Source organism: Mustela putorius, unplaced genomic scaffold (assembly GCF_011764305.1).
Source record: "Mustela putorius furo isolate JIRA1106 unplaced genomic scaffold, ASM1176430v1.1 tig00004043_pilon_pilon_pilon, whole genome shotgun sequence".
Lineage (NCBI taxonomy): Eukaryota > Metazoa > Chordata > Mammalia > Carnivora > Mustelidae > Mustela > Mustela putorius.
This window is the reverse complement of record NW_025422178.1, coordinates 185,349-208,378: the sequence shown is the minus strand read 5'-3', so window position 1 is coordinate 208,378 and position 23,030 is coordinate 185,349. Positions and strand designations below refer to the sequence as shown.

General features: G+C 43.4%; 1 protein-coding gene across 4 annotated transcripts in view; it reads right to left on the bottom strand.

Moving 5' to 3' along the window:
- DNAH3 (dynein axonemal heavy chain 3) overlaps positions 1-23,030 on the bottom strand; it is a 173,703-nt gene that overhangs the window by 77,986 nt on the left and 72,687 nt on the right. For all 4 annotated transcript variants that reach the window (XM_045072730.1, XM_045072731.1, XM_045072732.1 and 1 more), the window contains 13 exons: positions 22,674-22,875; positions 20,898-20,990; positions 19,345-19,455; positions 16,164-16,278; positions 12,986-13,184; positions 10,787-10,895; positions 10,447-10,560; positions 9,561-9,737; positions 6,907-6,998; positions 5,364-5,583; positions 4,659-4,793; positions 3,202-3,313; positions 1,234-1,475 (listed from right to left, as the gene is read on the bottom strand). In XM_045072730.1, the coding sequence (XP_044928665.1) occupies positions 1,234-1,475; positions 3,202-3,313; positions 4,659-4,793; positions 5,364-5,583; positions 6,907-6,998; positions 9,561-9,737; positions 10,447-10,560; positions 10,787-10,895; positions 12,986-13,184; positions 16,164-16,278; positions 19,345-19,455; positions 20,898-20,990; positions 22,674-22,875 (1,921 nt within the window). The remainder of the gene's footprint in view (positions 1-1,233; positions 1,476-3,201; positions 3,314-4,658; positions 4,794-5,363; positions 5,584-6,906; positions 6,999-9,560; positions 9,738-10,446; positions 10,561-10,786; positions 10,896-12,985; positions 13,185-16,163; positions 16,279-19,344; positions 19,456-20,897; positions 20,991-22,673; positions 22,876-23,030) is intronic.

The following is a 23,030-nucleotide window of genomic DNA, read 5'->3' as shown; positions in this document are numbered from 1 at the left end:
GTGCACCTTCTTCCTGTTTTATTTGCTTGTTTCCCGTGAGAGACTCCTTCTAGAATCCGTCATGGACTAGTGCAGGCCTAGAAGGACAAAGACATCTCCACAAATCCTTCTGGAATGGAAGGAAAGTCCATCAGAAGTCCTAGTCTTTAGTAGGTATGTCCCTATAGAAAGTGGTGCAAATACATGGGGGCACATAGCTTGCCTGGGTTCATTTCAGCTGGCAAGTGGCAGTGTAGGGGTTGAACCAGGCTGTTGGGTTGGGGGTCCAAGCTCTTTAGGCACTATGCTTACGGTGGCAGAATGTTTTTTCCAAAGACTGCTGCAGTGATAGCTTCCATCCCGTGTGTGCTTCTGCCAAGTGGCCTTGCCCTCCTCCATCAAGACGTGGAGCCTCTCTCCCACTCCCTTGAATCTGGGCAGCCCCTGTGACTTCTTGGACTCATGGAATTGAGAAAAAGTGAGGCTATGCTAGTTCCAAGCACAGCTCTCAATTTCCTGCAAGCTGTCACTTCCTGGCTTTTGGAAAAGTTAACCACCATGGAAGAAGTGGACTACTCCAAGATCACTAAGTGAGATACCCCAGCCAACTGGAAAGGCCTGGAGGATGATACTATCTGAGGAGAAAGAGACAGAGAGAGATATGCCAATGAGGAATGAGCCCTCAGGCACCGAGGGAGGAAGCCCCCTTGGGTGTGGATCCTGCGCCATGGCTGCCCTCACTGATATCACAATGATTAGCTTAATTGGGTTCACCCAATTAAGCCCTTCCAAAGTTTATAATCCATAATATCATCAACAGAGTAAATGGTTGTCTTAAGTCCCTAAGGACACAGAAATGGATAACCACATCCATTTCATATATCAGGCACTATGTATATGCTACTTGGTTAATTGCCAATATCCCTGTTTTATTACTACCTTTTTACAAATGAGATAATTGAGGTTCAGAGAAGTTAGTAACTTGCCCGATACAACAGCTCAATACAAGAGCTAGTGGTCCAATAAGATGCCAATACCAAGGCTTTTAACCATGATGCAAACTTATCCCTAAACACACATAGCTTACCCACTACAAGTACAAATGGAAGCATAACTCATAAGCTGTTACCTTCTTGTGGGGCATTTATTCGTTGTTTAATAAATGTATGTATTATATAGTTTTGGTTAATTACTCACTTGAATAAGAGGATTTATACCTTACCTATGTAAAATTGATAGGAGATTCAGTAGTACCTTTTTATTGTCATCCAGAACTGTATTCATATTTTCGATCCAAACAGCATCTACTGGCCCGTCAAATATAATCCACTTGCGTTCATCAGATACTGAAGACGCTTGCTCCCGGAAAGTATTGGCAAGGATACCGTCTGTCCATTCATGGCTCACTTGGTCAAAGCACCCATAGAGCTGCCCCATGGTGATGGCCTTGGGGTTGATGATCTCATACTCTACAGCAAATTCGTCCATCTGTTTGGCTGGGCAAGAAAGTCCAAAATGAGTTACAAAGGCTCTATTGAGACCAGAACATTAAATAAGAGATAAAGTCACCTCGAAGACCAACCAACCTTCATGAATATGTCCTCCAAGGAGAGTCCTTATAAAATTCGTACTCAGTCCTTACAAAGATTACGATACCTGGGTGGGCAATGACTTAAATTGTTAGGTTCTTTTGCCCATTAGTTTTTCATCATATTTTCTTCTGAGTCTCATTTCAAACAGGGCAAATGTGCTGGTCAGATCCAAAGAAATCTGCCTGAGCCTAAATGAACTCAAGCAGTAATGGAGAGAGGTCCATGCTACCAGGTGTCTTTAAGTACCTGGCTCTCACAGCTACCCTAAGAAACTTGGCTTTGACTTGTGATGAGGAAACAGCTAACATTTAAAAGATTCTGGAAAATACTGGTTACTTTTCCTCTATCTGAAGGACTGAAGTAAAGCCCTGAAACCTCTTCTTTAGCTGTTCGGCAAGTGGCCCGAGACATTCACACTATTGTCATCCAGAACTATATTCGTATTTTTGATCCAACACAGGCTGATAGGTGGCACAGGCTGATAGGTAGCACATTTGGTGCATATGGTAACAGACCCAAAAATAACCAGACTTTTTAATGATCCTTCAAAGTAAGGAAAAGGTGGAGTGCCTGGGCCATGAATTAAAGAAAGAGCCATTTCTGCAGAATCCTAAGGCAAAACCAATGGGGTAGCCTCTTTTCTCTGTTTAATTTCCTAAACTGAGTTCAAATGACCAGAATATTAAGTTTGAAATGCCCTAATTAGTTACTAGGGCCAAGTTAGTCTCCAAAACAAAAAACTGTAAAAATTCAACAGTAAATCAACAAATATTATTAGAAAAAACATGTTAAGATGAAGTATAAGAAGGGAATGTCGAAAGAGAAGGTATTGTTTTTCAAAACCACAGGCTTGTGGGGCACCTGGCTGGCACAGTTGGTTGAGCATCTGAGCATCTTGGTTTCATCTTGGTTTCAACTCAGGTCCTGATCTCAAGGTCTTGAGACATTAGCATTAGGCTCAAGATCTCAAGGTCTTGAGATATTAGCATTAGGCTCAGCGCCGAGCCTGCTTGGGGTTCTCTCTCTCCCTTTCACTCTCTAAAATCAATCAATCAATCAATCAATCTTAAGAACAAACAAAACGAACAAACAAACAAACAAACACCACAGGCTTGCTTTTTATAAAAGAAAAAAGCCCCCAAATTGTTTCTCTGGCAATACACGTAGCTTCCATTTGTTGAGCAGGAACTATGCCAGGTTATTTTCCCACATAATCTCATTTAATTCTCACAACAATCCCATTTCACAGATGGGAAAACAGAGGCTAAGAGAGATTTAGTTATTTGTCCAAGTTCAAAGAAACCATGCAGTATTGGTTTTCAGAAGAATCTGGTCAGGACAGTGGCAGGAGTTTCTCATAGGAAAGCCTTTGGAGAAGCCACTATTCAGCATTTGAGAAATTCAAGAAAATTCCTCCACTTAATTACATGCACATAAAATCCCTGTTAGAAGCTCCCCCACCCCCCACCTTTATTTTCTGCCTGCAGACATCTGTATGCCAGCTTCTATTTCTGGCTCCGACGTCACAATCCAGGGATGGCAGGACTAACAGTCTGGCATTATCTCCACGGAGCCAGCCAACCTACTGGGGACTCCTGTGCTCCTCGGAAGCCAGGGATGTGAGATTTACCTTCATATAAATCACCCAAAGCTGCAGCCAACACTTTATAAGCACAGGTCTTGCCACCCATGGGGTCTCCAACAATCATAAAGCCATGTCTTACCAGCATCATCTCATAGATCTGGAAGAAGACATCATTTCAAGCAGTTAATCCTTGCAGATCTCCCAGAAGTGAAGCTAGTCAGAAGTCAGTGGTGAATAAGGGACAGTCACTTCTACATCTGATGATCTATAGTTTAAATATCTTTTGGATAGGGGCACCTGGATGGGTCGGTTGGCTAAGTGTCTGACTCCTGATTTTTGGCTCAGGTCAGGATCACAGGGTTGTGAGTTTGAGGCCTGCGTCTGACCCTTTGCTAGGCTTGAAGACTGCCTAAGATTCTCTCCCTCTGCTCCTCCCCCCTCACTTGCAGGTGCTCTCTCTAAAATCAATCAATCAATCAGTATCTTTTGGATAAATAAGTATATGTGTATTTTCATATTATTTCAGAAATGGGAACTCCTATTTGCTCTATACCTACCAATATGCTAAGTAAGCATCAAGTGACTTACCAAATTATTTCATTTAATCCACTCAGGTATCATTAACCACCTTCTAGGGGTGGGAATACTGAACCCGAGAGAGGTTAAGTAACTTGTCCGTGCTCCTCAGTGGTGGAGCCTGGATTTGGACACATGGCTGTCTGCCTCTAATTTTTTCATTAAGCCATTTCTATTTGCTTTTAAAGGGGAAAAGGAAACAGTGGTAATTTTAGCAAATTGCGCTTAAATTGGAAACTTCCTTTTTTGATGCCTAAATGCCATTCTGACTTGATTAGAACTCTCAGCAGGTAGAAGGTATTTTCTAAGCTAGGCCCCATGCTGTCAAATATAAATGATCTTCCCTGTTACTAGTTCCGGGGTGGTCATGCGACTCTACCAGCACAGTTCAAAGCTAATCTTGAGACCTATGCTGAAGCTATTTGGAGAGCTATGCTCTTCTTCCTTCTGGGCTTGAACCTGGGACAGTCAAAGACTGAGCCTACTGGGGACCCAACCAAGAATGAAGTTGTAAATTAGAGAGCCCAGAAATGAAGAGAAAGGTTCTCGGATCCCGCTGTGTCTAAGGTCAAATTACACCTGGGTTTTCAAGTTAGGTAAGTGAACAGATTCCCTTCTGTTGACTAAGGTGGTTTGAGTTGGGTTTGTATCACTGGAAACTGATAAAGTCCTAACTAGTTCAAGCCCAATGCCTCCAAAGGTTTCGTTTCATACCTAAATTAAAAAAAAAAGAATCCCAAGGGAGATGGTCAGAGGAAAAACAGTGAATTTCAACTCCAGCTCGTGGAAGTGAGACCTGAAGGCACCTCCCACTGTAACCAGGCACTTCTGATTGCCATCATTGAGTTCAATCTATCATAATTCCAATTCCTGATCTCTGTATATAGTCCAACAGGTGCATCCCTATAGGGATGCAGGGAACAAACCTGGATAATTTTCCCAATAAACCAAGGTACTGGTTGGAGTTTCATCTTTTTGATGTTCTCATTCAGCACTTCTATAAAAACTTCATAGTCTGGCTTTGGAAGAACAACTCCAGGAAACAAGTCTGATATAATCCCCTGTTAATAAGAATTCGAGAGAAGGTGGAAAGGATTAATTGTCAGAGGTATGACCTCAACATTTTCTGAAAATGAGATTTACAGATGGCAGAAATCTTTGTAAAATTCCAAACCTCATTTTTCTATGCCAAAACTCATCCACAATTACAAAGTCCAACACTATTTGTAAGACATGATTTCCGTCCCAAATAAATTTACAAGGTGGCAAAGATTTAATAAGTCTGTATTATCTACCAATTAATGTACTAGGAATGAATAAGATAGTCATGATGTCTGTATTTATGGAGCTCCCACCTGATTAGGAAGAGAGACATTAAAATAATTACAAAAGAAAACTATATTTGGTTAAAACAAAAACTTAACCAAACCCAACAGCAGATGTTATTCTATCAGTGATCATTTTTAGTGAAATCAGAAACTAGCCAGGGATAGTGCTATCACTATGATCAAACATTTGGGAGAGGGTATCTGTTGGTGGGGTTGCTGGCTGGAGATGGAGAGGGTGCCAGAGACACAGTTCATCTTCAGAAAATGAGTCTCAGGACTTGGTCGAGGTCCCAAAGCCCTCACCTGAAACAGAGGGACATCTTGAGCCAAGAACTTGGCCAGGTTCACATCAAGCAAGGCCCGAAGCAACAGGACACTCTCATCCTCTTCAGGATACTTGAGCTTCAGGTTGCCAGCAGCAGTGAGCACAGACTTGACTGCCCTCATGCCATAGTCATAGTGATGCTGTGAAGACAGCTGCTCTGAGCACAGGCGGTAGGTCGCGACAATCTTCTGGGCAAGACTAGGAGGGCAGAGACACCACTGCAGACCACCAAAGAGCACCAGCTTCTGGCCTGCAGACATTCCCAACATCCCGTTGCCCTGTCCCTTCAGGAATCAGGCTTGCTCATGGACTTGATGGAGAAGCCCTATCATCTGAAGTCCTTTTAATAGTTACCATGATGAGATAAGGAAGCATTCTGACTCTTTCAAGGTTAGGAGGAAAAGAGCAAGCACACACATATATGTATAAAATCTACCGCAGAAGAAATTATGTGTGTAATACTTCTCTGAGTATATGAACGTGAATGTACAAGTACACACACACACACACACACATACACACATACACACACACACACATTTTGGAAGAAACATCAAACTACTAACAATGTTAACCCCCAGAGTGTGGGACTCAAGGTTGCTGAGTAGAAACTCCCTTTATTCACGTCTATGACATGACATTTTTTTTTCCATGTTCATGCTTTACTTTTTTTTTTTAAAAAGATTTTATTTATTCATTTGACAGGCAAAGATCACAAGCAGGCAGAGAAGCAGGCAGAGAGAGAGAGGAGGAAGCAGGCTCCCTGCTGAGCAGAGAGCCCGACGCGGGGCTCGATCCCAGGACCCTGGGACCATGACCTGAGCCGAAGGCAGAGGCTTTAACCCACTGAGCCACCCAGGTGCCCCCATGCTTTACTTTTTGAAGCCAGTAAATGTTATGATGATAACAATGTTAATTCTAAATTATACTAAAATTTTCCTATACAACATTGGAATAATTTCATGTTTTAAAGTCTTGCTTTAAGCAGTGTGTGTGTGTGTGTGTGTGTGTGTGTGTGTGTGTAGCAGGGGCTGGGATAGAAAGGATAATTTCTTTAAGAGAAGTCCAAGTATGGGGCGCCTGGATGGCTCAGTGGGTTAAAGCCTCTGTCTTCGGCTTGGGTCGTGATTCCAGGGTCCTGGATGGAGCTCTACATCAAGTTCTCTGCTAGGCAGGAAGCCTGCTTCCTCCTCTCTCTCTGACTGCCTCTCTGCCTACTTGTGATCTATGTCTGTCAAATAAAAAAATAAAATCTTAAAAAAAGCTATTAAAAAAAAAAAGAGAAGTCCAAGTATACATAAAGAGAGAGGAGGACCTTTCTTGGGAATCTGGGCTATTTCTTGGCCAGGAATGGGGTCAGAACAAAAGCCAGGGCTATGTACTTTCAGATCAACTAGGGAATGGAAGTCCATTTCTCAAGTTTCTCTCTTTTCTTCCATTGGGCAACCTACCTTAAATCCAACACACAGAAGGCACTCTTTCAGATCCTTTAGAATCTACTAGAAAGCCAATGTAACATACCTTCTAGAGTCCAGAAACCCCATGGAGTAGAGGGAGATTTCCCCAATGAGGGCATAATCTGGCACCATCATGGCTACCGTCCGGAATAAGGCCTAGAAAAGAAACAGCGATTGAGAACCTGAACACATTCAGTGAGCAATGGGTGGCGGTATGTCTACAGATGCAAAGAGAAGCAGCATGGTTGTTCAGGCCACTCCAGTAAAATAAAGGAAGGGAAAGTGGGAGGAGAAGCCAATGCAGAGGGACTACCTGTGTTGGAGAGATCCACTGTTCAGCCAACTTCCCTACTGATGCTGGCTAGGTACTTATCCTCACACCAGGTCCCTCAATGGTTATGTGGAAGGCCGTAGGTACTGGTATTCTAACAACACCTATGCCAAAGGAGCATCCTCCAACCATCAGACCCTTCCTGGGTCCAACAGGGACATGGGAAGTCAGTTAGGAATGCAGAACCAATACGTATCCGAAGAATCTTGAAGTCAGATCTTGATTCGCATCATGACTCTGCTACCTAGTGGCTGTGGGGTAGTAATGTAACCCCTCCAGTTATTTCATCTCAAATGGGCCAGCAACCGTACCATTCTCATGAGAACAAATGATATCATATAAGTGAAGTGTTTAGAACAGTGTGTGGCAAACCGTGAGAGATCAATAAACATCAGCTATTGATATTACCTTAGATCTTAGAGGAGAAGTCAGGCAGTTAGTTAGAGGTAGAGCCAGGGCTAGAACCCAGGCTCCCTGACACCACCCCCTGGTGCTTTCTGCTATACCACACTATCTCAAGAAAGCTACTTAGGCAGACCTAACAGGCTTGTTGGCTGGGAGGCTGTGTGGGTGCAGGGGGTAGTGAGTCACAACAGTTGAGTGATAAAAAGAACTGCGGGTCCAAATTCTACTTTGGTACTCACTGGCCTATGCTGGCCTAGAGGGGAGGAGCCATTCCTAAGACCCCCCCTGACCCTTTTCCATCTGGAGGGTGGATGCATTTCTGTCAGGTTAAGTACTAATGTGGGTTTGGCTACGTCTCTCTTGTGTCTTTGGTTCAATAGGATAGAGCAATGTCTTAGAAGAAAATCCATAAAGAAGCAGGCCTGGAAGTCTCTCTCTGGTACCTCTTTTCATGCGGTGGGGTTGCTAGGGTCTCTTCCCAAGGGAGGAGATCAAGCCATCTTGTACTTTGGGGTTTTTTCCTCCCATGAGAGCAGCAGGCTAAGGTCATCACAGCCTATTCCCTTGAACATGGCCTTGGTGACTCTCTCTTCCCTTCAGAAGTGCCGTCCTTCTCCACTAGCAGCAGGACCAAGGCCTATTGCAATGCTATAACTTGGGCCAGCTAAGCAGTAGGCACTGGAGACATACATGCTTCCTCATCATCTCTGCAGTTGGTTGAAACAGCCTGCTTTGGTATGGACACCACCTCGGCTTAATTGTAGTAATAAAGGGGAGCTCCACGTGGTTCAGCCTAGGGTTTTTTTTTCGTTTGTTTACTTGTTTGTTTTAAGACTTTATTCATTTAGGGTGCCTGGGTGGCTCAGTGGGTTAAGTCTCTGCCTTAGGTTCAGTCATGATCTCAGGGTCCTGGGATTGGCCTCTGCATCGGGCTCTCTGCTCAGCGAGGAGCCTGCTTCCCCTTCTCTCTCTCTGCCTACTTGTGATCTCTCTCTGTGTCAAATAAATGAATAAAATCTTTAAGAAAAATATTTTATTCATTTATTTGACACAGAGAGAGAGGCAGACAGACAGACAGCACAAGGCTTAGAGGGACAGAAGGAGAGGAAGAAGCAGACTCCCCAGTGAGCAGGGAGCCTGACACAGGGTTAGATCCCAGGACCCTGAGATTACGACCTGAGCCACCCAAGTGCCCCCGGTTCTGTGTCTAACTTTGATGCTGTCTTATAATTAGATGCTTTTGTTTGGCCTACAGGGATTTTTTTTTTTTTTTTTTTTTTTTTGCATTGAGCCAGGATCACAAAATCAGATGTAGAAATCCAAATTTCTGGTTTTTCCTGAAAAATGAGAAGACCTGACAATTCCTGCTTGGCAACAGTAGGCTGGGGCTAAGGAGGGGCTGCTGATCTGGATGGGGTATTTGTCAGAGTCCCTACCATGCCCAGCTGGTTCCTCTCACTTACATTAGCTGTCTGACCCCCTGTAGGCGAATTAGTGACCTTACTCCAGTGTCCATCGTTTCCTAATTGCCATGGTTCATCCTGTGTATATATATATACACCCCTCCCCATGACACCTTGTTGGGGGTGGAGTTATGTTCTGGGGCCTGTCTTAGCACCCTTGCTGCTCCACGACTACTTCTCAAGGACAAAGAAATGCCACCCTCTGTTTACCTTCTTTGTGAGATCTCTGGTTACTTCCAGAGGTTTCTTTTTTTTTTTTTTTTTTTTTTTTTTTTTAAGATTTTATTTATTTATTTGACAGAGAGAAATCACAAGTAGATGGAGAGGCAGGCAGAGAGAGAGAGAGGGAAGCAGGCTCCCTACTGAGCAGAGAGCCCAATGCGGGACTCGATCCCAGGACCGTGAGATCATGACCTGAGCCGAAGGCAGCGGCTCAACCCACTGAGCCACCCAGGTGCCCACTTCCAGAGGTTTCTATACCATAAAGTACACACAGATTTTATACATGCTGACATTTACCTTGAGGTTATCTGGGAGCTCAGCCCTGCCAGCATACCCGGGGTTCATGGTGATGAAGACAGCACAGGTTGGGTTGAGAGAGAGCTCGGTGCCTTCAAAGATGAAGGTCTTCAGCTTCCGGATGATGGCCTGTTGAATGCTGAGGATCTGCTGAGCCACCACAGACAGCACTTCTACCTGGGGTGAGAGTGGCTGGCTGACGAAGCTCCTGCTGCGACAGCCACCACCCCATGCTGCCCGAGGCCCCCTCACTTGGCGACGACAAAAACTCATCTGAGAACCAGACCTTCACATCAAAATGAGGAGAATGATTTGGGGTTTTGGTAAAGAAAAAGAAAATTGTTGTGTGTGTGTGTGTGTGTGTGTGTTACTACTTTCCCTAGTATTTTATCTTTGTTCTAGCACCCAGCATAATGTTTGACCCATCGTATGGATTCAAATAGTGTTGATTGGTTCTAATTGCATGTTTACATTTCCTGACCTAAATTCCCCACCCAAAAAGAATTAATCACCCCTCTCTTTTATGATGGCTCCTTTATACCACGACTACAGACTTCTATCATCTTCTATTTGTTTCACTTAACTTTTATTTGCCTTTGCTATAATTGTATCACTCTTTTCTTACTTAGCTTTGTGTCCTGAACAACTGCAGAGTATCTGACATATACTAGCTGCTCAGTAAATTTTTGAATGAGTGCGTGAATGACTACAATGAGGATGTATATGTACTTTGTCTTCCTGGGACTGTTTTTGTTTAGCTCATTGAATACTTACTCTGTGAAGGGGTCTTAGAGGACACATAAAGCCCTGTCACTGAGGAGCTGAGAGCCCAGAAAAAGGCCACTGCATGTCCAACCCCTGCTCTGCAGGCCAGTTGCTGCATTACCTCAATCCTGTTGAACTCATCAAAACAGGCCCATGCTCCAGCCTGGGCCAGCCCCTTGAAGAACTTCCCCATGGCTTTGTAATCCAGACCATCTGAGCAGTTGAAGACCACGCACTAGAGAGAGGGAGGATGTGGGCACCATTAGGGATGGGCTCTCTCCTATCTGAATTACTCTGCACATGAAATACAGGTAGGGCTCCTTTCCTCCTATTCCACTGCAGGAGCTGGGGCCCCACTTTACCTCTCCCCCTAAACCATCTTGAACTTCACGCCAACCCTCCTGGACAGGAGTCGGGAGAGGAATGGGAAGAGAGGTTAAGAACAGACCGCATTTCTCTACCTGCTTGGCTAAAGCTTTGGCCAGATCTTTGGTGGTTTCTGTCTTGCCTGTACCAGCTGGTCCCTCTGGAGCTCCCCCAAGGTTCAGCTTCAAAGCCCCCATCAGTGTCCTAAGGGGAAAAAATAAGAATTTGGTGTCCAGTGGGGTGCCTGGATGGCTCAGCCAGTAAAGTGAATGACTTGATTTCAGCTCAGGTCATGATCTCTAGGTTGTGAGATCAAGCCCTAGGGTTGGGTTCTATGCTCGATATGGAGCCTGCTTAAGATTCTCTTCCTCCTTCTGTACCTCCCCTGACTCTCTTCCCCTCTTTAAAAAAAAAAAAAAAAAAAGAATTTGGTACCCAAGTCCTAAGACACGGGAAAGAAATGGACTTTTGTTTTATTTTGCTCTGATTCATACAAATAGCTTTTATTTTTTTCCTGTTTATATGACAAACATATCATCATTGTAAAAAAAAAATCTGTTTTACTCAGCACTGTAACCTCAGAGCCTGGTGCGTGGGTACCCATAAACACTTGTTTGAATGAATGACTGAATGGATAAATGAATACATACATAAATGAATCAAATAAGAGTTAAAAGTCTTCATAAACTCCAGATTCGAAAGATCACCAGTGTTAATGGAGTGGTGGAAATAAATATATTTCTCTCAGTGGATTATGAGCTCTTGAGTTCAGAATCTGTATTTCATTCAGTATGGTAAGAGTAGGGCAAAAATAAATGTTAGAAATTAATGATGTGTTCTTCACTTTAGGCACTGCAGCCCTTGTATGAGCTTCTATGGTTTCAGTTAACACACCATCTTATACTCATCCAACTATATCCTGTCCCCTAACCCCATTAGGTTGAGGATTTCTTGATGGCATGCCTGGTGCACAGGAGTGTTTAAGAAATGGCTATTGAGTAACAGGTGAAATAAATGAATGAATGAAGACCAAAAATCACAGAACACAGAAAAAAAGAGATTGAGGGCTTTGAATGAAAAAATTCTCAAGAATTATCTTTACGATTACAAAAAAATTTCCCTTTAAGGAATATACAAAAATTGGGTGCCTGGGTGGCTCAGTGGATTAAGCCTCTGCCTTCAGCTCCAGTCATGATCTCAGGGTCCTGGGATCCAGTCCTGCATCGGGCTCTCTGCTCAGTGGGGAGCCTGCTTCACCCTCTCTCTCTGCCTGCCTCTCTGCATACTTGTGCACTCTCTCTCTGTCAAATAAGTAAATAAATCTTTAAAAAAAAAGAATATACAAAAATCAAAGAAAGTCTAAGTATCACAAAGTTGACACATTTACAGAGGTCAGATTTATTTTATTATTATTATTATTATTTTTATATTTTTCAGCATAATAGTATTCATTGTTTTTGCACACCCAGTGCTCCATGCAATCCGTGCTCTCTCTAATACCCACCACCTGGTACCCCAACCTCCCACCCCCCCACCCCTTCAAAACCCTCAGATTGTTTTTCAGAGTCCATAGTCTCTCATGGTTCACCTCCCCTTCCAATTTCCCCCAACTCCCTTCTCCTCTCTAACTCCCCTTGTCCTCCATGCTATTTGTTATGCTCCACAAATAAGTGAAACCATATGATAATTGACTCTCTCTGCTTGACTTATTTCACTCAGCATAATCTCTTCCAGTCCCGTCCATGTTGCCACAAAAGTTGGGTATTCATCCTTTCTGATGGAGTATTATGCCTCCATCAGAGGTCAGATTTCTAATGGTATGAATATCAAGAAAAGTATAAAGCATTTTGCTCAGCATGGAATGACTACGTCTCACCAACAGACTGGCTGGCTGAGCTTGGAGACTCCTTGCCAGAGTCCTTCATCTGGCCCCTTTTCTATCTTTCCTCCTTGCGATCTCCAGGCACCATCTTGATTCCTGCCATCAGAGAGCTTTCTATTTAAGTACTGTGGTATTTTTAAGGACAGGCATCAACATTCTGCTTGTTGGTTTGGCCACATTAATTTGCATTAGGACTCCTACTGGGTTCTCATTTCTGGCCTAAGGCCCAATTTCCATGCCCATCTGTGGGACCATGGTAACTAAGGGCAAAATTCTAAAATCTGAGAATATGAAATGTAGATGTAAAAGTCACAAACTCAAGATGCCCCACACCTTCTTCCCCAGAAGCTTTTCCTTCTGGGATTGTTATTCACCCTTTGCGTCTGGGAGGGTGGGGGAGGGCAGAGGTTACCTGTAGCAGCGGTCAGTGAGGGGCGTAATCACCAGCCGGGGGGAGTTCCCCAGGTACTCATAGCCATACAAGGCTTCTGTGGTAATCATCTGCACCTGCACGTCCTTTGAATCCCAGTAGTAACGCAGCTGGGAGATCCACTGGAAATCGTTCAGGTCACAGATGTTATCCCCAGATAACTTGGCCACCACATCACGAGCTGTTGGGACAGACGCAGACATGGAAACACACAAATGCAGAGCTGTCAGCATACTCCCAAGCCCACAGACTGCTCAGTGGAGGTCTGAGGACATCATCCAGGCCAGCAGTCACTCTCCACAAACAGTTTCAGACTCAACCAGCCTCCCTGCCTACCCCTAACCTGCACATAGCAATTTCTTTTGGAGGCTGGTCTTTGCTTCACCTGAGAAGCCAGGCAAAGAATCTGCTGTGTTGTCGGCAAGCAGTACAGCAGAGGCATCAAAAATGTATACTCTGACTTATTTCACTAAGCATGATGCAACATGGGGGCTTAAGTGGGTAGGAGAAGAATCAATGAAACAAGATGGGATTGGGAGGGAGACAAACCATAAGTGACTCTTAATCTCACAAAACAAACTGAGGGTTGCTGGGGGGAGGGGGTTTGGGAGAAGGGGGTGGGATTATGGACATTGGGGAGGGTATGTGCTTTGGTGACTGCTGTGAAGTATGTAAACCTGGTGATTCACAGACCTGTACCCCTGGGGATAAAAATATATGTTTATAAAAAATAAAAAATTAAAAAAAAATGTATACTCTGAAATCAGATTGCTGGGATCCTAATTCTGAATCTGCCATTAACTAGCTATGTGACTTTGGGCAAGTTGCTCAACCTCTCTATTTAGCTGCATAATCTGTAAGATGAGAATAACATAGTACCTACCTTATAGGATTATTATAAGGTTATCAGGAGGATTAACTGTACATACAATTAACCCTCGAACAACAGGGAGGCTAGGTGTGCCCACCCATGGTACAGGAAAAAAATCTGCGTAGAACTTTGACTCCCCTCACAATTAATTATAATAGCCTACTGTCAACTAGAATCCTTACAGGTAATAGCCAATTAACACATTTTTTGTAAGTCATATGTATTATATACTGTGTTCTTACAATAAAGTAAGCTAGAGAAAATATTTAAGAAAATCACAAGGAGGAGAAAATACATTTATAGATTGTATTTATCAAAAGAAATTCCCATGTAAGTGGACCTGTGCAGTTCAAACCCATGTTGTTCAAGGATCAACTGTATACACATACATATATATACCTACACGTACATATATATGTACATATGTAAATATCTACACATATATAGATAGATGAAAGGAAGAAAAGAAAGATTTATAAATATTAGATACTGTTATCATTCCCAAATTCTTGGGGGACTGACCCCGAGAGCTTTGTAATATGTAGTTACCCCAAATGCTGTCATATCTCCAGTATGACATTTTTGGCCATGTTCTAGGCTTCTAGGATATCCTAGGAGAAAACAGTCAGCTTGGCCTGATGCAGTTGGCAAGGGAAAGGGTCTCATGAACCTATGGTTAGATATAGTCTTTCCATCTGGGGGCCTGAGAAACCAGATGGGAGATATACTTCTGGGTTTCCTTCTTTCTCTCACAGGATTATGAGCCTAATTTAATCTTCTCACAGTGATGGGAGGCCTTGATGTTGAAGAGTGCACAAAGATTTCTAAGAATCATTAGCTATTTTTTAGGGAACTCTTAGGTGAGAGCTATTGAGATTCTCAGAACTAGGACAGTAGGGGTGGCTGGGTGGCTCAGTTGGTTAAACCTCTAACTCTTGATCTCAGCTCAGGTCTTGATCTCACAGTAGTGAGTTCAAGCCCCATGCTGAGCACAAAACCTACTTAAAAAAAAAAAAAAAAGTAGGACAGCAGCTCTAATTTAGTTATCTCAGAAATAAAACTTTGTAAAGGGATGTTTCTGCAAGTCTACTGCCTGTCTGCGAAGAAAAGTCTTTATGACAGTGAAATCCAAAACCCTCCAGAGAAGAGTCCTTCAAGATTATACTGACAGCTCTTTCATCCTTCCTGAGGAATTTAATTCCCCTCCAGGTTCTTGAGAGAAATCATAGAATGGTAGCAGGAGTAGGGGTCTCTAGGAGGGACCCAAGACGAAGGCAAGTCTCAAGGAAATGACTTGGGGATGCCTGCGTGATGCAGTGTGTATGTGCATGTATGTCCCATGCATACAGGTGTATGTGCGTGTGTGCACGTGTGTGAACACAGCCACCCGGGGCAGTAACCACACCTGCACTTCCTGCCAAACGAAGGTCACATTTTTCTTTCTTTCTTCCTGATTTCAGGCTAGTCTATCCAAGAGAAATTAGATTGAAATGAGCATCAACCTTAGGGAGAATAAGATGCCACGAAATGCCAGGAGGAAGCTGGGTGTATGAACAAGAGAGACACTGTTTCCAGGCAACCAGCTAGTCCACCCTAGTTTCCTTGGTGGTGATGGAGTGAGGGTGAGGGGGTGGTTTGTTTTATATAAAGACCCCAGTTCTTCCTCCTCCTCCCCTTCTTCTTCTTTTTTTTTTTTAAAGGAAAGTGCTGGAAGGCATTATCTCTCTCTCCTGCTGACTCCCTGCATACACTGCCCATTTCCAGTCTCTTGGGTTTGGAATCAGACATAGAATTACAATTAAATCAATTACATCAAATTATAAAACAACCTCTGCTCCTTAGTAGCTGCTGTATGCCTCTGGGTAAGTTATTTACCTCAGCCTCAGGTCCTTAATTTGAGAAGTGTGTATAAAAGTGAGATCATGTGTGTCAAGCACTTAGCACAGAGCCTGGCACCTGGTGAGTGTTCAAAAATATGAGCCATGGTCAGTCTTAAGAAATCATTCTAAGATGGTGAATCTCAGAAATGGCTTTGGCTGCCATTGTCTCTGTGAGAGCCCTGCTTGGAGGTTTCCTGGAAACCAGGGTGGGCATGGGAGGGGAAAACACACTGGAGATTCACAGACGCTCTGGCTTCTCTCCTTACCTCCTCGCCTCACTCTCAGTTGGACAAGCCCCTCCCTAATGGCAAAGGGGACCCCGAACCCCTCCATCCAGGGGAATGGAGAACAGCAAGCTTGGCTGCTATTCTTAGACAGTCAGCAACGCCAGGGAAGCCTCCTTGCTCACCGTGGACATCGATGACCGTGAGGGCCCCGAGGGTGAGTCGAGCCCCACTGCTCAGCTTCCCTCGGACCAGCTGGACGATCTCTGCAATCTGATCGTTGCTCTTTTTCAGAAAATCCTGGCAGGGGCATAGGAGGGGATGACCGGTTAAACTGGATTCTCCTCTGTTAACTCCCTCTTGGGGAATGGCACCCTCTACCACCCCATGGTCCAAGCCATCCCTCCGAGTGCCTTTCCCTTACCCCTTCATTAATCTCTAGACAAACTGCAAATGCATTATGTTAATTGAAAGAAGTCAAATTTCAAAGGCTAGATACCTTGATTTTATGGTTATGATATCGTGGAAAAGATAAAACTGCAGGAGCAGACAGCAGATTGGTCATTGCCAGAGGCATGGAGCGGGGGAAGGAGTTACCCCAAGGGGCTTGAGGGAATTTGGGGAGGGCATGGAACAGTTCTGTATCTTGATTGGGATGGTGGTTACACAAAAGGATGTGTTTGTTCAAACTCAGAACTCTATACTAAAAAGAGTAACTTTTACTGTATAGAAATTACACAATAAATATGAATTAATAAAAAAAACCTGAAATTTTTCTGATTAAGGGAGACACAGGGGATGTGAAAACTAAATGTACGTAAACGATAATCCTGGAATGGATCCTGGACCAGACAAAAAAGACATCAGTGGAGCAAATGGCTAAATTTAGATTAGCCAATTTAACAGGTTTATGGATTAGATAGAAATGTATCTTGCATCAACGTTGGTTTCCTGATTTGGATAACTGTACTGTGTTACTTAAGATGTTAATGTTGGGGGATTATGGATGAAGGGTGCATGAGAATTCTTTGCATTATTTTTGCAACATTAATTGTAAGGCTGGCATTACTTCAAAATAAAGAGTTAAAACACAGAGGCACCTGGGTGGCTCAGTGGGTTAAAACCTCTGCCTTTGGCTCAGGTCATGATCCCAGGGTCCTGGGATTGAGCCCCACATTGGGCTCTCTGCTCAGCGGGGAGCCTGCTTCCTCCTCTCTCTCTCTCTGCCTGCCTCTCTGCCTACTTGTGATCTCTGTCTATCAAATAAATAAAATCTTTAAAAAAAAGGACTTAAAACAGAAATAATTGTAAAAAAGGGAAAAAAAAATGGAGACTAACTTCATAGGTTCATAGCTCACCTTCCCCACTTCCTAGCTAGGCAGGTCCAGGCAAAAGATATTAACCCTCTGAGTTTCAGTTTCCTGGTCTGTCGAGTCTAGATAATTACAACTACCTCTTGGAGCTGTTTTGAAGATTAAATGAGATGGTGAAGCACTTGGCACAATGTGAATAAAGTACACAGTAAATACTGATGGTTGTTGTTATTAATAAAGTACCTGACATGCAGCAAAAAACAAACAGCCTTTTCAGTGCTTTCCCACTGCCCTTGCTGTGGGTCTGGAAAACCCCTGGGGATAGGGCTGCTTCGCACATCTTTCTGAACCACACCCGTGCCACAGCTACTCTGGACCCAAGTGCCTTCAGTTGCTGGAATGCACCGTATTTTTCATCTTCTGACTTCTGCACATTCTGGTCTCTCTCTCTGGAACACTCTTTCTCCTGTTCTTTGCTTGGCTAATTCCTATTTATATCTTATGTCTCTTCTTAGATGCCATTTTTCTGGGAAATTGTCTCCATTTCTAATGTCTCTTATTTCTGTCCTTCCTCCCCATGCTTCCTGGATCGCTGTACTTCCTTATCACAGTTCTAGCAAAGAGACTTTTTATCTCCCCCAGTAGACTGTAAACCCATGAGGACAGACACCATGTCTCTCTCATTCAACTCTAAATCCCTTTGCCTAGTAGCCTCATTCCAGCATGGAGCAGACGTCAAACAAATATTTGTTAAATGAACAATAGATGGATGGATGGGTGGATGGATGGCGATCCCATACCAGTACCTGCTTCCTTTAGGATGCTGAGCCACGTTATTCAGCATCCATATCCATCAGGGCAGGGGTGTATGATGGGAAGCAGTCTCCCCTTTTTATAGGTAGGAAAACGGGGGCACAGAGATGCAGTCACAAAAATCAGAATTTTTTAGTGTTTCAAAAATTTGAAATGAAATACATGAAAGCAGTTTGCAAGTGTCAAGTGCAATATGTCTGTAGGAATTATCAACATGGAATGTGTGTAAATTTGAACCTTGGTCAAATGCTCATGTTCTAATTTTAAGGTATAAAGCAAAATACAGTAAAGTGAAATATTTTCTGGTCCACAGCCAGTCATCTATGGGGAGAAAGAACAGAAGGTCTGATAAGATCATCATGGGAAATGATACCATGGTGAAAAGTTTGAGAATGAATTACCATTCATTTCTTCAGTAAATATTTATTAAGCACCTACTATGTGCTCAGCATTGCAATAACCCCAGGAGATACAACAGTGAGCCAAACAAACATGGTCTCTGCCCTGTGGGGTTCATAGCCTGGGCTCTAGTACTGACTAACTTGCCAGCATCTCATTTAACTCTCCCACAATACAGTACTATGAAGTTGTAATACAACGTGGTGTACTGTAGCACATTATATAGTCAAGGAGACTGAGACTCAGGATAAGGAACTTGCCCATGGTCACACAGCTAACAAAGGAAAGTATCAGGATTTGAACCCAAGTCCATCCAGGTCTTGAACTCTCAAACACTGGTTTCAATGGCAAGAGTTAACTGGAAATATGGAAATATACAGGCCTGGATCTGAGGACAAGTAGGACTTGAGCACTCTTAGTCTCAAGGGAACATGGAAGGAAGAGCTGTAGGTGGGTTTGTGCCCAATTGCAGGTGGCAGGAAGGAGGGGAAACAGGACCAGGTGATCATTTGGCCCAGGAAGAAGACCAGAGGTCTCTGTTGGTGGAAATTCTACTAAGTTGACCCTTGAAAGCAAAGACTGATACAAACTTAAAATACTGCAGCCTAGAATTTCTGCCTGAGAAGGACCAGGGTGGGTATTACAACAGAGAACTCCATGGGTCATTTCCAACGCCAGATTCTCCATCCCACGGTCCCCATGAAAACCCTAACTTCTCTATGCCACAGTTGGATGCTGTGATTTTTTATTGTTTAAAAAACATGGCTACTTTAATTATATGTCCTTCAGATCCTAATCAAGCTTGACTCTCCTCCACTAGCTTCAAGACATGCTCACTTACTGGTAGGGTCTTTTCCACCAGGGCTTGGGACACCTCCTTGGTCCAAAAGATGGAAGAGACACAGATGACCACTTGGCCAGGCCACTGCAAGACCCACTGATTACGCTGTACCTGGGAAAGTGCAGGGGGTCATGTGGTATGTCAGTTCATCCTGTGGGACCAAAACCCACTTCTGAAAAACATTCCCCACCGCCATATCCCCTCAACAAACATACAACCCTCCCCCACTCTTGGAAGCTACTAGACTTGACATCTTTGGGATTACTGATTTATGCCTTCCTCCTGAATTTTTTGAAAAAAAAAAAAAATCAACATTCTCATCAACTTTTTTTTTCTTTTTCCTTAAGCTCCCAATCCAAGGATTTTACATAGTTACCATCAAGGTGTTCACAGAGAGTTTTCATAACTACCCTTTCTGAAGGCTACACAATGTTGCAGTTCCGGGCCAGTTTTCTCAGCCTAGCCCAGAACCCCAACCCCCCAAACTTGTTTTTAGACTACAGATGTGGCAAACTACACCAGAGAGCTGAATGTGGCCTTGCATTTGTTTTTATAAATAAAGGTGTACTGTAACAGAGCCTCACCCATTCTTTACCAATCATTCACAGCTGCTTCTGCACTACCAAGGCCAAGCTAAATAGTATGTGCGGCCCACAGAGCTGAAGACATTATAATAACATTTGCTTTACAGAAAACGTTTGCTGACTCTTGCTCTGGATGCAATGGCATGAGGTTCTTCCATACAGGTCACCGTTTATCTTTTATTTACATTTAAATTAAATTTAAATGTAAATTAAATTTACATTTAAAATTTAAATGTAAATTTAAAAATTCTTAATTTTTATTTAAAATAAATCATAGGACAAAGGACCGGCCTTTCATTTATAATGCAATCCTTCTAAGAGGGACACCAGGGTCAGTACCCTGTACTTTACTAGGAAGGTGTTAACTGAATATTCTTCCTTTCGATGGAAGAGGTCGTAGGGGTGGAGCCCTGAAAAGTAAGAAGAAAAGACACCCAAAGTCAAGGAGCACAAAGACCTGGTCTGCCTATATTTAACCTTGCTAGGAGATGGCTGAAGAGTGATCACCACCAGTTCTTTTCTTTTGGCTTTCTTCGGTCTTACCTGTTTCCCCTAATACTTGGGGAGTTTAATGAATTGTACTGTTCATGGCATGTGTACTATAAACAAAAAGCCTAGAGGGAGAAATGCTTAATTGGAAGGTGCTCTAAAAAGACCTCCTGCCATCATTTCATTTCACAGAAGGGACTTGTAGCTAGCAGCCAGAGGGTTCTGGTTAACCATCTTGTCTTGTGTCACCTGCTTCTAATTGTAAATGTTTCACCAGAAATATGTGCACCACCCCAGGATTCAGAGGGAAAGAAGAAAGAGGCACAGTGGGGTCACGAAAGGGTCAGGTGTTACCCAGCAGGTCTGGGTGGGTTTTGGTAGAAGGCAGAGGGGTGCTTAGAATTGATCCATTTACTCTTCTTCCCAATGTTGTTGTCGCTGTACTAACACCCTGGCCCCTGTACCCCAATTCTCATTTACCTGGACATATGCTTCAATCCCAAGTCTAATAACTTCCTGCATACTGGCAATCATCATCTTCTCCACCTGCTGGAGCCACTTCTCCACCATGCCCTATAGGGGTGAGACAAAGCAGCCACAAGTTAGCCAAGCCCAGAGGGAGGGATCATGGGCAGATCCAGCTTTCTCTCTGGAGGAAGGCTGGAGGGAGGTCAAAGGTTGGACACCCCCTCAAGCCAATATTCTTTAGTTATACGTGTTATATTTGTTTACTTATGTCTATTTTTTTATTCTGAGAAGTATGTGTGATGTAAACGGAAAAATAGGGAATACTTAACATGCATTTCATGTCATTTTCTGAAACACAACTTCTTAGGAAGCAAGTGATACATTTGTGTTTCAGTTCATAAAATAAATTGCTCATTTCTAATGAGTTGTCCTAATTCTTGTCTTATTCTAGTGGTTTCCAAACTTTGCTGTGCAGTGGAATCATTTCGAGATTCTTAAAAAATATGGACACCTGACTTCTGTTCCTAGCCATTCATGCAACCTGGGCATTTGGATTTTTTTTTTTTTTAAAGCTCTACAGGTAATTCAAATGTGCAGCAAATAATTCAGTTTTAGAATCTCAGGTCACTGTAGCTCTTAACTTCAGGCACCTGTTAGCTGGCTGGGGTCTATCTATTTGGCAACATGACTCCTGGTTATTACAACTTAGACATGTGGCCAGCAAATATGCCTGATGAAGTAAAGCCAAGAGTGCTTGTCTATTTCTACTCCACGGTGCTGTCATGTTCAGCAGGAGTGGGAGAAATTTACATTTTACTCATTATACACTTTATAAAAATCTGAGTAAAACAGCATTGATTCCATAACTTTTTTAAAAAAAGATTTTATTTATTTGACAGAGAGAGCACAAGTGGACAGAGCGGCAGGCAGAGGGAGAGGGAGAAGCAGGCTCCCCACTGAGCAGGGAGCCCGATGCAGGGCTCAGTCCCAGCACTGTGGGATCACGACCTGAACCGAAGGCAGCTGCTTAACCAGCTGAGCCACCAAGGCACTCCAATTCCATAATGTTTTATTGACCTTTATTGACCTACCCCATGTAAGCCTGATGATTCACAGACCTGTACTCCTGGGGAAAATAATATTATATGTTAATAAAAATAATTAAAAAACAACACCTACTTCAGCAAGCTGTCTGACCAGATCACTTTTTTTTTTTTTTTTTGAGAGAGAGAGAGAGAGACAGAGGCAGATGCACACGAGCAGTGGTGGTGGGGGGTGCAGAACAGAGGGAGAGGGAGAGAGAGAATCTTAAGCAGCCTCCATGCTTAGTGCAGAATGACACAGGGCTCGATCTCATGATCCTGAGATAATGATCTGAGCCAAAATCAAGAGTTCAACGCTTAACCAACTGAGCCACCTAGGTGCCCCTGAAAGCAGATCGATTTTAACTGGGCTGTACTCACGGAGATCTGAACAGCATCTGCTGTTGGGTCTGATGCCTCCTATTGCCTCCACATCAGGTTTGGCTGAAATCCTCCCATAAATTTAGAGGATTGCGTGGATTGCAGTACAACCCCCAATGTAGAGATGAGCAAACCAAGACTCAGAAAGATTACTCAATCTCCCAGAGTCACCCAGTCAGTGAGCTGTGAAACCCAGGTGTTCCACACCCTGGCAGTATGGAACTTGAGTCCAAGCAAGGGGCTTAAACAATCAATATGCTCTCTGCCTCTCTCTGTATTGCTCTGCCAGGGAGAAAAGAATGAAAATGAGTAAGAGGAGAGTTACTTTGGCTTGAGCTGGGTAGATTTTCTGTTTGAATGGAACGGTTTCTTTTTCTGAGCTGATCATTCCCACAATCTCCAGACTGCTTGTAAATTCTAGCCTGGCAATTCCTTCAAAGCACTTCTTCAAATGTGGTTGCACACGGAGGGGGTCCTTCGTCTCTGACAAGATCTCCAGCAGCTCATCGTTTGACAGGAAGAAGAACCTATTTCAAAGCAAACGAAGATGGCAACTGGAGTCTCTTTTGAGAACTTCTTTTCCCAACAAGGTGATATTCTCTAAAGGGAGAGGACACCCCAGGAACACCAGCCATGTTCTAGAGTCTTTTTAAGGCACATTCCTTTTCACCATTTTTCATCT